The sequence below is a fragment of the Ambystoma mexicanum genome, chromosome 8 (assembly GCF_040938575.1).
Source record: "Ambystoma mexicanum isolate Mex_15411 chromosome 8, UKY_AmexF1_1, whole genome shotgun sequence".
Taxonomy (NCBI): domain Eukaryota; kingdom Metazoa; phylum Chordata; class Amphibia; order Caudata; family Ambystomatidae; genus Ambystoma; species Ambystoma mexicanum.
In genome coordinates this window covers 833,886,418-833,902,702 of record NC_090929.1, presented here as the reverse complement: position 1 = coordinate 833,902,702, position 16,285 = coordinate 833,886,418, and the positions used below count along the sequence as shown (strand labels likewise).

Here is a 16,285-nt window from a genome sequence, read left to right as displayed (position 1 = left end):
GAAGGCCGGGGAGCTGCCTGTTGCGGGCTCTGGAAGCATGCTCAGCTGGGCCTGATGGGAGGGCCGGGGAGCTGCCTCTTGCGGGCTCTGGAAGCATGCTCAGCTGGGCCTGATGGGAAGGCCGGGAAGTTGGCCTCTTGCACATCCAGTCATCCCACGCGGGCTCTGGAAGCATGCTCAGCTGGGCCTGATGGGAAGGCCGGGGAGCTGCCTCTTGCGGGCCCTGGAAGCATCCTCAGCTGGGCCTGATGGGAAGGCCGGGAAGTTGGCCTCTTGCACATCCAGTCACCCCACGCGGGCTCTGGAAGCATGCTCAGCTGGGCCTGGTGGGAAGGCCGGGGAGCTGCCTCTTGCACATCCAGTCATCCCACGCGGGCTCTGGAAGCATGCTCAGCTGGGCCTGATGGGAAGGCCGGGGAGCTGCCTCTTGCGGGCTCTGTAAGCATGCTCAGCTGGGCCTGATGGGAAGGCCGGGAAGTTGGCCTCTTGCACATCCAGTCATCCCACGCGGGCTCTGGAAGCATGCTCAGCTGGGCCTGGTGGGAAGGCCGGGGAGCTGCCTCTTGCACATCCAGTCATCCCACGCGGGCTCTGGAAGCATGCTCAGCTGGGCCTGATGGGAAGGCCTGGGAGCTGCCTTTTGCGGGCTCTGGAAGCATGCTCAGCTGGGCCTGATGGGAAGGCCGGGGAGCTGCCTCTTGCGGGCTCTGTAAGCATGCTCAGCTGGGCCTGATGGGAAGGCCGGGGAGCTGCCTCTTGCACATCCAGTCATCCCACGTGGGCTCTGGAAGCATGCTCAGCTGGGCCTGGTGGGAAGGCCGGGGAGCTGCCTCTTGCACATCCAGTCATCCCACGCGGGCTCTTGAAGCATGCTCAGCTGGGCCTGATGGGAAGGCCTGGGAGCTGCCTTTTGCGGGCTCTGGAAGCATGTTCAGCTGGGCCTGATGGGAAGGCCGGGGAGCTGCCTCTTGCGGGCTCTGTAAGCATGCTCAGCTGGGCCTGATGGGAAGGCCGGGGAGCTGCCTCTTGCACATCCAGTCATCCCACGCGGGCTCTGGAAGCATGCTCAGCTGGGCCTGGTGGGAAGGCCGGGGAGCTGCCTCTTGCACATCCAGTCATCCCACGCGGGCTCTGGAAGCATGCTCAGCTGGGCCTGGTGGGAAGGCCGGGGAGCTGCCTCTTGCGGGCTCTGGAAGCATGCTCAGCTGGGCCTGATGGGAAGGCCGGGGAGCTGCCTCTTGCGGGCTCTGGGAGCATGCTCAGCTGGGCCTGATGGGAACGCCGGGAAGTTGGCCTCTTGCACATCCAGTCATCCCACGCGGGCTCTGGAAACATGCTCAGCTGGGCCTGATGGGAAGGCCGGGGAGCTGCCTCTTGCGGGCTCTGGAAGCATGCTCAGCTGGGCCTGATGGGAAGGCCGGGAAGTTGGCCTCTTGCACATCCAGTCATCCCACGCGGGCTCTGGAAGCATGCTCAGCTGGGCCTGGTGGGAAGGCCGGGGAGCTGCCTCTTGCACATCCAGTCATCCCACGCGGGCTCTGGAAGCATGCTCAGCTGGGCCTGATGGGAAGGCCGGGGAGCTGCCTCTTGCGGGCTCTGTAAGCATGCTCAGCTGGGCCTGATGGGAAGGCCGGGGAGCTGCCTCTTGCGGGCTCTGTAAGCATGCTCAGCTGGGCCTGATGGGAAGGCTGGGAAGTTGGCCTCTTGCACATCCAGTCATCCCACGCGGGCTCTGGAAGCATGCTCAGCTGGGCCTGATGGGAAGGCCGGGGAGCTGCCTCTTGCGGGCTCTGGAAGCATGCTCAGCTGGGCCTGATGGGAAGGCTGGGGAGCTGCCTCTTGAGGGCTCTGGAAGCATGCTCAGCTGGGCCTGATGGGAAGGCCGGGGAGCTGCCTCTTGCGGGCTCTGTAAGCATGCTCAGCTGGGCCTGATGGGAAGTCCGAGGAGCTGCCTTTTGCGTCATCCCACTTGGGCTCTGGAATGCTTATGCTTTATGAGTTCCTGTACATTCTTGCCGCCAGAGGTTTAAATAAGCAAAAACTGTACAATAAACATTCTTATGAAAGTGTAAGACTTTTCTTACCTTTGGTCCGGGAAACCCAGGCAGACCCTGTTAAAATAAACAAATGTTATTTTAATTATCGATTTAAAAATCCTTATCTGTCATTTTCATTTTCCACTCTTTATTTTATGTCTGGAAAATAAGGTTTGGTTTGAGGTTCGAAGTGTCTCCTATAAAAACCTATGCGGTCCTTCGGTGCAAAGCATGGCGAGTTTTCCAGAACACTGTCAAGTGACTTTCTCAAATTCCCTGTAAACATGTAGCTTTAACGCCACCGGCTCTCACAGCAGCTAACCTATCGGAAGAGGGCAATTGCCAATCTGCTTTCTCCGTTGCCCGGCTCTCAGAGCAACCAACCAATGGGAAGGGGGCAGCTGCCAATCTGCTTTCTCCATTGCCTGGCTCTCACAGCATTCAACCTATGGGAAGAGGGCAACTGTCAATCTGCTTTCCCAATTGCCCGGCTGTTTGCCCCATTACAGTTTAATAATAACAAGATCTACTCCCCCCATCTCCCTCCTGCTTTCAGTTTTCCCAGGCAAAAGGAAAAGGGTCTGACATTCCGGAAGAGGCCTGTGCTTTTTTCATCTCTGCACTCGGTGCGCATATTTTGGCTAGTTTTGATTGTTTTCCTCTGGCTGCCCTGCATGAGTGATTTTTGCCAGCATAGACGTCAGGATGGAGCTAATGCCATTCGGCGTTGATGGACACTTCTCTGGCACAGATCAGTATTTTCAGTTGGTGAATTACGCCCAGTGAACCTGGGCCTTATTACAGAAACTTTGCATCAGTTCAAGTGCAATTCTCAACAGTGTTAGCACTTGAGCAAAAAAAGCTAGAGTGCAAATATGAATTCTTTCCTTGTATCTTTTGCACTGCTGTAATGTTTACCCTGTGCGACTATCATGTCCTATTAGTACTAAAGCAAACATTTCTGGGTGCAAAACTACATGGACAGAATAGGTTTTTGCTTGGGGCAATTTCACCTAGATTCTAACACCGTGCTAAATTCCACTTTCCTTGCCGCCGAATTTCTGCAATAGAAACTAAGCTGTACACAACACGAATGACTCAAGACTCTCTCTCTCTCTCTCTCCCCCCCCCCCCTATATCAGTTGCTGTATCATTATAGTAGTTCTCTATATAGAAATGGCTATGGCTCCAGTGCTTCTGGATGCCATAACTGTACAGTTAATACAGACATGCAAGAATACCCATTTTGTAATCCTACGCCAATTACATTATTTCCCAGAGTTCAATTCGCAAAATGGGGAGCGGTTTGAATCAGGGGGGACCCCCGTCTCCAGCAAACATGTGCATCCATCTGATACAATTGCTTTGGATAGTCTTTGGCGCCTGTGTATACTACCCATGGGGGGTTTCGTGTATGCCGAGTTCTATGGGCTCAGCTGTCACAAAGCGGTTAGCGCTGTCGTGGGGGAGCGGGTACACCGCAGATACATACCTTCCCATCCTTGCCAGGCCGGCCCGGCTCCCCATCTTTGCCCTGTGGAAAAATGGGAAAACTGCGTTATTGAAATGAGCGCTGTGAATTCCCCTGGGTCCCTCCCGCAACCCATCGTCGCTGCCCGTTGGGAGCCTGGGAATAGCACATGGGGTCCGAAGATCAAAGGCTGGCGGGGGCTTTTTTTAGTCGGCTTTCTGCTGAGAGCGGGATAATTACAGCCAGAGTGTTACTTCCTCCCCGCGGTATTCGGCAGGAGTCTGCAGCCGAGGAAATAACACTGGTGTCAACCTCGAACATATGTGTTTGGATAGTGATAGCCTTGAAGGCGAAGGGGCAAAGAAAACACTCTGGTGGCAGCTATTTGCCCTCGCCCAGTATACCCCAGTTGCACAGGGAGACCGAAACAAAACAAAGCCCGCGGGAAAAGGAACTGGGACAACCTGATAGGGGCGTTGCATCCTTCACGTTGCCATGCTACCCGCATTAAGAGAAATTCCACCAACTTACAGGTTGCCCAATCGGGCCAGGCACGCCGGGGTTTCCTGGGGGTCCTGACGGTCCTGGGGGTCCGGGGAGGCCTTGGACTCCTGCTTGCCCTTGTTCACCCTAGTATTCATTTTAAAGAGCAAGAAATAACACGAAGAAAAAGTGGCATTAGTGAGTGCCAGTGCCAAAATGCATGAACGCACGGTGCAAAAAAGTCAGAGTAGGTCAAGCCCCCCAATACCCTTCTTTTCTCCTCCTCCTTCACCCCCCTCCCCTGCTAACACCTTCTTCAACCTCAGTGAATGGCTGCCTGGCTCCCTCTGGGCACTACAGGCCCCTCTGCCAATCCACCCCCTTCCCTGCACTTACCTGCATTCCCTTGCACTTGCACTTGCCCTCTGACCTCCCCTTAGCACTTGCACATTGCCTCTTCACCCTTACTCCCTTCCCATCTTATTGGGGAGTTTTCGCAGACCGGCACTCTCCCCCACCCCTTCTCCCCCTTCTCCCTCCCTTGCACCTCTTATTCTGTACTTGCAGTATCCGAATGTCACAAGGCCTAGTAGGACCGTTATTGTTTCTCTCTCCCGTGCCCCCTTTTTTGTCTTGTAGCGCCTTGAAACACTAATGGCGCCTTACAAACATCCAACAAATAAATACATAAATACACAAATAAATAAATCAATACATAAATAAACAAACAAACAAGCACCCAATGCAGGGTTAGGAACCAGAACGAAAATTAAAAGTGTTTTTTCCAAACAGAATGCATTTTCATGCTGTGCTTGATAGGCTACATCGGCATGGCTGCATTTCATAAGTCTTCCCTCATTAGCATGTTCATTCATTTGTTAGTTTGGTCATTCATTCACTCATTCATTCTTAATTTCAGCCATTAATTCTGACACCACTCACTTGTCTTTTGAGTGTATATAAATATATATACAACACTAAGAAAGTTATGGTAAGTTTAAAAAGGTTTGAAAAAAACCTTGCATCTGAAATGTGAAAGTCGGAAAGTCCATTTGCGCCAAGTCACACAACGCCACCTAGTAGCCATTGCTGAAAGTTCACCTCCAGTTCTGAGCCACAGCAGCAAGGCATTGTGGGTATGCAAATTAGCTCAAACTCAATCATTTTTCTCCAGGAAAGTGTCTTTGTCTAAGGGGGCAGTGCTACTTTATATATAGCCTGACCTTCCGCTTAGTTATTGAAATGGGGGATGAGGAGAAGAAGGTGGAGAGGCTGAGATATTAAAGCAAACAATGGAGTGGTCTTATTGTTTTTGTAATGTTTATTCATAGCGACATAAAACACTTGAACACCATCAAGTGTTGTGCAGTAGTGCCATTCATAGGGAAATAAAAAGCTTGATCAACAACAAGTGTTGTGCTAGTGTTTCACCCTTATTCAAGCTTTTTCAAGGCACGAAGGTTAACAACTTTTCATTTTTTAACAATTACTTTGAAAGAGTCCATTTGTATTAGCATATGTTGTTCATTTGTCCAATAAGCAATCATGTCACATATATATTTGTGCTTTCAATTTACAGATTTACGTTGCTGAATGGACGAGTTTCCAATGCAGTAATGATTGATGTGCAATAGAACCACAATTTAAGACAAACCGGCTTTCTATAACAATGATGATGTCATAAATTGACAAAAATGTGATTGATGTACAATAAAAAGACAATTTAAGACAAACAGGCCCCCTAACAGAATGATGATGCAAAAATTATCCAAGCTAATGAACTTCGCTGTGATACAAGTTACTTAACTCAATACCGAATGAATGTGATAAGTAAATTGGAACAGCACTATTTTAAAGCTTTTTGAACATATAAAAATCCCATTGGGGACTTTAACTTATGTACACTGATCACATGACAAGTACAGTCCCTTAACTGTAAAGTGCCGTAAAAGCACGCAATTAAAATAATCACATGACCCTGAACAAAAAAAGTAACAGCGCGCAAATATGTTATCACTGACATAGTGACGAACAGATAGATTGCCAACAGGGAGGCCGAAGCAACGCCGCAGATCAAACAGCGGGAATTCAATGGGGGAACCGTAACCACAGCAAAAGAAGCTAGTGATGTAAGACTGAGAAAAATGTTAGGAACTTGTGAATTAACAACCCTTATGATAATTACAATCCAAACCATGGTCGTATGAAACAACACTACGATGATAGGGAGAACTTGGTGCATGTAAAATCTAAATGGGGCTAAACACATGAATTGACCTGATCAAACCTCACTCACGACGTGAAAACTCAAACATGATTACAAGAAATGCACTATTCACAAATCTAGAATAGAACTAACTCACATACCAATTTTGATGGTGTTTAATTCACGACGCTCCAGGGCAGTGGCTACTATTACGAACACACAACGGTATGAGTAAATATCTGAAGTGGCTTGCGTTACACAAGCCAGACCGACTCTCACCACCAAACACAAGACAACAGGACCACTGACGAGTGCAACCGCGTAGCACTCCATAATCAAATCACAACACGAGTTACCATTTCAACACTCAAACTCGTATCAGAATAGAATGGCCCACACCACACGAGATTCCTAATGGTAGATTAATTTGATATTGAGTAAATTTAGTATACTACTGGCCACGGCAACCACAAACGGGGGATCCCAGCAAAATATAGATATCATAAAACATGGTGGAGATGCACAAACTTGGAATGACTGCACACACAGAATGCCAAGTTACAATTGTGAATGGCAGCATAATAAAGGCCTAACATGGGACCCACTCCACACCAGATCGGCAACCGAGAGTCTCAAGCAACAATTGAGGATTATGGACCAGTACAAACAATTAGAATAAGCCCAGATAATTTAAATAAACCTGTATGTTAATTAACAGGACTGAGGAATAATCCTGCAAAGACCCAAATGAAGGTTATCATCCTGGGTCAATCTAAAACCCCATGAATATAGAAGACAGACTGAAGCAAAATAAGATTTGCAAAGACCGTAGCAGTCAATGAACACAATCTTACCTATAAATCAACAAAGGGGAGCAATGAGAAACCAATTGAAATACAGCCATGACAATATGTCAATCTACTTAATGCGTGTAGCAACCAACTTGGAATCTAACCCTAATTTATTCTCTCCTCTCCCAACCCCCACAGAAACTCTGTAAACTCGTCCATTCAGCAACGTAAATCTGCAAATTGATAGCACAAATATATATGTGACATGATTGCTTATTGGACAAATTAATAAAATATGCAAAGACAAATGTACTCTTTCAAAGTAATTGATTGTTAAAAAAGAAAAAGTTGTTAACCTTTGTGCCCTGAAAAAGCCTGGGTAATGGTGAAACACTAGCACGTGCCTCCAGGTGGAGTTTGTTGGCACTACTGCACAACACTTGATGTTGATCAAGCTTTTTATGTCACTGTGAATAAACATTAGAAAAACAAGACCACATTTAGTAGCATATTTTAAACTCATTTGAACCTATTACCCACCGGTATGCGCACAAGTTAGCAAAGGAAACTAAAATTTAAACCAATACACTTTCTGACTGGTTCCTGATTGCCAGTTTCCATGCAACCATGCAGCAACTGGGCATCGCTATAACGGACCTACACAGAAATTCGCAAAATACGGATACATGGGCAGAGCGCACAATAACTAATTCAATCACCCTGATACCCAAAAGTAAAACAATGGAGTGGTCAATGAAGAGATCAGAGGAGGCGATTGAATTAGAGAGAAAGACAACATCAAGAGAGCTCCCACCACAGAGGGTAGGCTTATCATGGAGGGAGTACAGAGAGTGGTCAAATATCAGGCATTTAAGTTCAAGGCAGAAGGCTGCAGAGGGCTTGGGAAGGTTGAAGTCCCCCAGCATGACAACGGGAATGTTGGTAAAAAGTGACAAAAGGAGAAGGGTCAGATCAGGGATCAGGGTTGAAGGATTTGAGAGGACCAGGGGGGTCTATAGAGAGCCGGAACTGTGAAAGGAGTAGGAGGGAGGAATTTAATAGTTTCATAATGAAAGAGGAAGAGTTGATGTCAGATGGGGGTAGAGAGGCAGTGTTGAGGGCTTCATTGCTAAAGATCCCTACACGGGCACATTTCCCAACAGGTTGGGGAGAAAGGTAGCAGACTCAGTATGAAGAGCTGCTAGTGTAGCAGAGTAATGTAGGGGAACCGGATTTCTGTGACAGCAAGAAGTGAACATTGAGGGTAATAAAAGTTGAAGTGGTCAGCAATATAGGTTGACTTGTTGCAGAGGGATTGTGCATTCCAGAGGCCAAGTTAAAGAGTGATAGGCGGAGTGGGAGAGGAGCAGATGTTGTATAGTAGGCAAGGTGGATACATGAGGTTGGATATCCTGAGAGCACGGGAGTGTCTTATTTGAGGGGTGTGTGTGCACGGGGGAAGGAGGAAGATGGAAGTCTGGAGAGTGATGTAGATGTTGCACCAAGTTGAGGTGGAAGGCTATGAGAGAAGGAAAGGTGAAAAGTGAGTAGAAGGAGGTATGGAGCGAAATCAGGATGCATGATGACGGGTAGAAGAAAAGAAGACAATGAAGAAAGGGTGCAGCCCAAGAGAGAGAGAGTGGGTAGGTGGGTGAGGGGAAATGGTAGTGGTGGATGGATGAGTGAGAAGAAGCAGGTGTAAGACCTGAGTTGCGCTACAATTTGGCAATTGGTAACCAGTTAACAGGCCAAAAACAGCATTATTCCTTGGTCCTGTGAGGTAACAGAATCTCTGTGATGAAAGGATAGTCAATAGGTTGAAGGATTTCTATGCATGGAGGCAGAGGTCAGGTAAAGGGTGAGCTCTGCAAAGTCTTGGCTTGAGCAGGGGTTCTGGCACTCTGCCCTTTCCTGCCCTAACAGGCTCAAACAGTAAGCAGCCATTTGCTGCTTTTGGCCTTGGCTGGCGACGCCCAGACTGGATGCCCAGGGGGGGGGGGACTGAACAAGGGAGACAGGGTGTCACATGTCCCCCTGGAAGACCAACACAGTGCTCCAGATGGCTTCCACATATGCAGGGAGAGCCCTGAGTAGTGTAGGCACAAGGAGCTTAATGTTGCAGGCAGGACCCTCAGAGGGTGGACAGGTTATTCTGGCAAAGCAGGATGTGTTAAGTGGGCAAGACAAATAGTGGTGTTGAATTTAGTTTTTACTTTATTTATTTTTTGAGAAATGGATTTCAAACTGTTCTTTTTTCCCTTTGAAGCTGGGGGTTTGTGTACGGGTGAGTAGGAAGAAGGATTTCCCATCATGAAACAACTTGAAATAACCAGGGCTTACTGTCATTGCGTTTTTGACTGCTAGTTTGGACACCACCTCAGTGAAATGCTGTAGTTCATCCCAGTGGTCCCTGTTATATCATACCATAAGCGCTGTAGTGTTATATATCCGCAGTTCAGATGCTACTGAAGTGAACATCTGTCTGTCAAAAGTGTAAATCATTTTGCTTTCCTTGTCAGTGGCGTTCTCATTGGTTGCTCATCCTCTTTTTCTTGCTCCAGTAGCAAGTAAAGGGTCTACAATAAATGCCCTTTAATGTAAGGCGGTTCACCAGGGGCTCGTTTGTATTTTTTTCTGGGCAGAGGGTTTACTGGTTTCGTCTTAACCGGGTTAACTAGAGAAGGAAAAACCTATAAACCCTCTTTTGTATGCCTTCAAGAAGTGGGATTGTTTGAGGGACTGACTTCTTTTCCTTTAAAATGTCCTTTCTGAAATCTGTATCACTGTCATCAGATTCATGCATCTATATGTTGACCTTGGAAGCCGCTCTCGCAACGAGGTCGTGTAAAGGACTTGGTCCTCAGTTGGAGAGGCAGTATTGGGAGGTTTTACAACATTCAGGAATGGACTTGTATATTAATTAGGATGAATGTTGTCTTCGAATCTGAAATGACCTCTACCTCTGAACAAACATCTTCACCATGTGTACCTTTCCTCCTCTACGGGCTGCTCCACCTGATCCGGATATGTTCTGACCCTCATTGTATGAGGTGGCATCTATTGATGTCTCCCCTTTTCTCTTTGTATGGAGTTTCTCATAAAATTACATTAAGGATTCCATTTTTTGTAAATGTATGCAAACCACTCTTTAGACCAAGGTTGCCCTGTGTACCACTCTGGTGTGTCCCTTTCTCTTCCTGTAACTCCCCCTCATTCTTTGAAGAAGAAGCAATACACTTCTTCTGCATAGAGCGGACAATTTATACTCGCCCTCCACAGACATCGAAGATGTTTTTTATTTTGTCCGAGGAGGTGAAGGGTCCTTGGCAATGTGTATTTCCATGCTCAGCTTCGAGTGTTGTTCATCTGCGTTAGGCTTTGTTATGACGCATGTGTTGAGTGTTCAACGGAAGGCTTAGGCATCAATGTCAAAATTAATTGATCAGACATATGTTTAGGTCGAGTATCATCTGTTTTTGTCTTGGCCCATTGGTTGTCATGAGCTGCCTTTCGGATGCTATGCGTTGCCTCTACAGTATGACTTGAAATTGGCCCTACAGAGCTGGGGGCTGGCTGCGAAGGAACATTGTGCGTTTCCTCTTTATCCGCTCGGTCATGAAGCCTAGGCTTACCTCTTTGCCACAGAGTTCTTCCGTGGTATTCTCAGCCTTTTATTCTGCCTGCATTGCGTAGGCTGGCCAGCATTTAGTTAGACGCTCCTCAATAGTTTTTGGTTTACAGAGCTGGCAGGCTCGACACTGAGAGTCATTGTGGTCCCTGGAAGACAACTATTGAACATGCAGCGCGTGTCTTTCCAAGAAAATGTTGTGTTGCCCTGCCAGCAGAATTTAAATGGAGTGTTCGCCATGTGGTAAGCAAGTGAGCAAGCTTAATTGTGTAACTGTAGGTGGAATTGGAGGTGTTCTATATAAACCTGGACTAAAGTGTGAAATGTGTTGACCTTCCCACTCTACTGCAAAGCCTTTTGGCATTATGTGCCTTTCAGCTTGATGTCGTTCTCGACTGCTTCTGCCATCGCTGATTGTATAGAAGACGGCGTAATAGGATTTTCAACATCGATAGACCTCGACAAACTTGAGCATTCGTACTTAATATATGAAGAGACTTCACTTTTATGTTATGTTATCTATATTTGTAGAGTGCACGGTTGCCCAAGGGCATCATGGCACTAAAGAGGAGAGCTGCTCACGAAGGGGAGGGCCAGAAAGAGTGGAGAGCTAGAACAGGGTGGTCTTGAGGGCTATTCTGAAACCAAGGTGGTTGGGAGCACTTTTAGAGTCCAAGCTTAATGGTGGAAAAAACAATCTGAGGACATATGCGTGAAGGATCATGGGTATCCACCCATTTAGAGTAGGCAAAGTGTTGCAGGAATGCTCCTGTTGATGCACATTTTTCGAATTCTAAAAATGAATAAGTTGTAATACTGTGGACCAATCACTAGATGGTGGCCTATGCAAAGCACACACATCTAAGTAGATTCATAAGCCCCAGAAATACATGTACACTTATTCTCAATACTATACAATGTACAGTCACATTTTAGGCCAAGGATAGCATTACCCTTAAACATGACCCATCTAGAACATATCCCTATGTTAACTGTCTCTCCTCAAGGGTGAAAATAACTCCTTTTCTGGGGGACTTTACGCTCTCATAACAGCGTTACACTCCACCAACTAAGAGTACGTTTGAAAAGGATTGGTGGAGCAAGTGTTAATGCATGGGCACCAGCTTTATGGACCTCACTTCCCCAGGACATCAGGGACGTGTTTTAGTCACCCTTTTCAATGAAGCATCTTATGACATTCCTCTTTGATAACCTTACACTGTCATCACCTCAATGGCCTTAAACATTGCTGATCGACTCCATATCTTTTTGTTTCTTGTTGTCTGTCCTGTGAGTGCCCTGAGGCCTTCGGCGAGTGGCGCAATAAAAAATCATAAAGATAGACAGAAACATTCTAACAAAGGACACCGTGAATTATCAGGATATCTTCTTAATCATACTAAAACACACTCAGTGGTTTAGGAGCAAACCTGATTTTATTGTTAATATTTTGGAGTCTATAGCCTAATTAGAGGTACAATTTTTCTGCATTCTCAGCAAATATTGTAACCAAAAAACTTCTTAGATCTTACAGGCTCCCGCGGTTACCTTGTGTACCATCAGGGTTGGAGGAGCTGGACATTGCTGTGGCGCCTGGGGGACCAGGGATGGGCTCCACACTACACAGTCCAGCAGTACAGGCACTGACCGCCGCTGTGGGTAGCATGACGCTAGTGACGTTGGCACATCCCGCGAAGCGTAGTGAATCTGGTATCAGGACGTTCCGAGGAAGAGCAACGCAGTGTTAAAACATCTGTGTTCCCTGCACTCGGTGTTTCTCAGTGGCATTCTACCCACGCGCATCGCGCCCCTAGATCCTGATCCTGTTCTTGTTCTTCATTGGCATTCTGGACTCCTGGCTATAAGAACAAAGACTTGTCAACTCGGATCTTCCACCTGGCAATGGTTTCCTTGGCTTTCTGGATCTTCTGGTTTTTGAGGACTTTTTCATTTTCTTCCTGGTTTGTCTTTTGGTGCATGGATGCATGAATTTGTCTGTTCTGATAACTATTTCTGGAGTCCTTGGATTCCTATCGTTTTGCACACTCATTCCATTCTGGTCAGGTCCTTGAGAACTTACATTTTTGCTATATTTTCCGACCCTTGATACCCTTGCACACTTGGTACCAGGTGGATTTCTGATCTATGTGCTCAGGTATTTCGCTGGTGGTTCTGGAAAGTCACATAGACCTATATTCCGATTGCTCTTCTCGAAGGTAGGGCAAGGGAGCACTGAGCTCGGGAGGGTTAGCATTGACAGGTATTCCAACCTTGTGTAACTTACCCTTTTTTCCTTTTCAGTCTTGGAGAAGCCGTGCTTTTGCTCAACAACCTTTTCTCTGGACTCTACCTCCCAGCATTGACTTTATTTATGTTCGTGAGGGTCTGGAGGAAAGTATACTATTCTTTGAGGAAGCTACTGCCCTTGACATTAGATCAATCCATGCATGGAACAGCTTTGTCAATAATGGACCTACCGGCTGATGTTGCTCATAGATAAATAGGCATTTTTAAGGCAATGACTTTCCTCATATCTTAGACCGCTTAAGAAAACTTTCTATATTTCTAATGCCTGCTCAATTGCAATATGGAAATTCCGACATTGTGGAATTTATAAGGAGTCAAGCAAGTTCTAGACATATGTGAACCGGAAATAGGCAGATATTTCAGCTGTTCTGCACAGTTGCTTGTGTAATATAACGGTTATTCCTTATATCTCCAATCAAGAGCAGCTACAGATTTTTTAAAGCAATGCTATTCTTCCAAATTCTCCACAGACAATGGCATAGCCAGAGGGGGCAAGGGAGGTTGATCGCCTCGTCTGGCTCATCCCCGTTTCCAGTTTGCCTCCTTTAATACCTGCAGGGTTGGCACACTTTTCCAATTTCGTTTTAAAGAAAGTAATGTGCATGTGGCATGCCGATGTGAGTAGTTCAGCATACCACTTACCTAAGGTGACCATGCAGTGGTGCAGCACCAGCGTTCACTAAATTTTATAGCCCTTCCACCTGGCATGCTGTGCTGTGTCCCGAAGACAGTGGTCGAAGTGTACGAAATGAAGTAGTGGAACTATGTTCCCTGCTGGCCGGCCCCCGCTCCCCACAAATCTGATCACCACACCCCTCTCACACACAATACAAACCCCCAAACACTTGCAGATGCTGTTTATGGGAACGTGCAGTGCAGAGCACCCATGCCACCAGGTGTGGCGGTGTGACCGCATGGTGGGTTCTTTTCAATTTCTGTGCCACCACTAGAAAGTCCTGCTGGCTCTTTACAGGAGCCTCGTCTACGCCACCCGAACCTCCCAGAATCTCGTAAAGCAGAAAGGGCCGTTAGTGTCTGGTTTGACCAGTGTGTAAATTGTACAAAACACCCTGACGCCGCTTGAACAGGGTATATATGCTGACGCCTGTCACACAAAGCAGCTGCATGACTTTTAGAGGGTGATATTTATTTATTGTTTATTTATTGTTTGCTTGTTAGGCGCTTATACAGCAAGTAAAATACTGTTTCAAAGCGCCCACAGGGCGAGGGGAGGGAATAAGAGAGTGAAACAGGACAAAACATAATATTTACGAGCAGTGGAAGGAAAAAGGAAAAATTGACGATCCTACTATGCCCTGTGAGTATTCAGCACATGCAAGTGCAGCAAGGAAGAGGGCAGAGGCTGTAAGTGCTGGTGAGTCCCAGCTCATGGGTGAGCCACATATGAAGTGCTATGCTCTTGGGTGTTACACGGTCAGGTGTAAGTGTGAACCTCTGTGGCAGAGTAACACCCTTTTGTGAAAGCAGTATCTGAATATCGATTATCCTTAATTGGTAATGGTGTCTTTTCTACTAAGTGTGTTCATATTAAAAAGCCCAAACTGCAGAGCCTGTCATTTCACTGCCATGTAACATGATACAGTTACAATAAGTAAAATATTGCTCGCCATATGCTTGCTATTCTGAGCCAGCAGTTGTTATGGAACCGTTGCTGCAGCATACTTCTGGTGTTGAGGGAGAGGGGCCAGTTAGGGAACTTGTTAAATTGTTCAGACATTCTCGACAAGTTCAAATGCTTACTGTTAGGCTGCCTGATCGAGTAAAGCCCATGGTCTCGTTCAAAGTTGCTATGTTTTGGTTGCCCACAACATGAATCACAAGTTAAAAGTACACCAGGCCTATCCAGCGGATAAGCCACACATGTCACAGCGCCACAGTATATCTATTATATGGTATTTCACGAAATTACCAGAAAAGCACACTAAGGGGCAAATTCAGAGAAACATTTCATAATGGCAAAACCCCATTGGAAAATGCTCTGTGAATTAGGCCCTAGGGTCGGTTCTCTGGGACACTATTCCAATAATGGTTTAGTACATTTGCAAGGTTTGGGTCTAGTTGACCTAAAACATTTGACCTAATCACATTTCATCAAATGTATTTGACCTTTTTCTTTGCCCCCCCACAACTCCCTGCCCACCTCCCCTCAAACTAATCTACACTTACCCACCCCATATATATATTTAATTAAATTTGACCAAAGAAAAGTTACAAAAAATGCGATCAAATATTTTACGTCAAATGTTTCTAGGTCAATTATGCTAATACCCATTTCCAATGCTTCTCCTGAGCTACCGTTGCTTGTAGGTCATGGTCTTCTCTGAACTTCTTGCTTTTACTTAAATGAAAGGGGTTCGGCCAATACATTGGCCTGTTGCATATGGGCCTAAGCCTATCATGGACTGGAATGTAACAGGGCTTGTATAGCATGACTTTTGCCGTTTGCAGGAGCCTTTCTGTGCTAAGTCCTGTCAGAGGGAGGGGTAATGTGTAGGCAATGGAGAAACCAGGGAGAGACAGGGCGCAATACCTGATGTCTTGGTTCATGCAGTTAGGAAGCACCCTTTTTTGTGGGGGCTGGTCAAATTCTAAGCGAGTTGAGTTGCGGTACATAGAATGTTTGTTGCCAAAGAGGGTAGCAGGGGGCAAAGTGTTAACATCATGCCCAGGTATTCAATGGCGATTCCACCATGCGAGTGTTGATGGGCCGGAGGGGCGGGGGGAGTGACAGGGTGGGCGGGGGTGAGCAGCGTGGTTTTCATTGTGGTTGATTTGTAGGTGTATCGTCTACATGGTGTTGGTATTGGAGCGGTTGGGGGGCTGTGCTTTGGCGGGCCGATGCTATGTGTGTGTATGTGTAGTATGTGTATAATGTAAGATAGAATGTTGAGTAATGAGCAGATTTGCGAGGAAGAGGTACGGGGTGGACCCTATGCCTGTGGCTTACGCTAAAATGCAAGGCCCACCCAAGACGCAAACATAACCCTCACGTTATTTTAGTTTGAATTAAATAAATGAAATGGATGCACTGCAACACAAAACGGCTTCACAAAGACGTCAAAATAACGCACTGCATAAGGCATAATGAAACTTTGCAGAAACCACGCAGGTTAATTTGTAAGTCACAAAGCAGGTGAGAAGGAGGAGTCTACCTGGTAGATGCGCCTTTTTATGACCGAAGGTTGAGCCACCCGCACTGCATTGAGAAGAGGCAACAACTGAAGAGGTCGGCCAAAGCAGAAGTTCACAGTGCAAGGGCCAAAGGTTGCAAGGCAGAGAAGGTCAGCAGAGCACCAAGTGTCAGAGAAGACAGCCGAGAAGGAAAATGGAGGAGAGAAAGCA

The 16,285-nt window shown here is 46.7% G+C and overlaps 1 protein-coding gene across 4 annotated transcripts in view; it reads right to left on the bottom strand.

Annotated features, from left to right (window-relative positions):
- LOC138472494 (collagen alpha-1(XIII) chain-like) overlaps positions 1–16,285 on the bottom strand; it is a 393,813-nt gene that overhangs the window by 272,708 nt on the left and 104,820 nt on the right. For all 4 annotated transcript variants that reach the window (XM_069610705.1, XM_069610706.1, XM_069610707.1 and 1 more), the window contains exons 8-11: positions 16,096–16,161; positions 4,039–4,137; positions 3,529–3,570; positions 2,085–2,111 (exon numbers count right to left, since the gene is read on the bottom strand). In XM_069610705.1, coding sequence (XP_069466806.1) covers positions 2,085–2,111; positions 3,529–3,570; positions 4,039–4,137; positions 16,096–16,161 — 234 coding nt within the window. The remainder of the gene's footprint in view (positions 1–2,084; positions 2,112–3,528; positions 3,571–4,038; positions 4,138–16,095; positions 16,162–16,285) is intronic.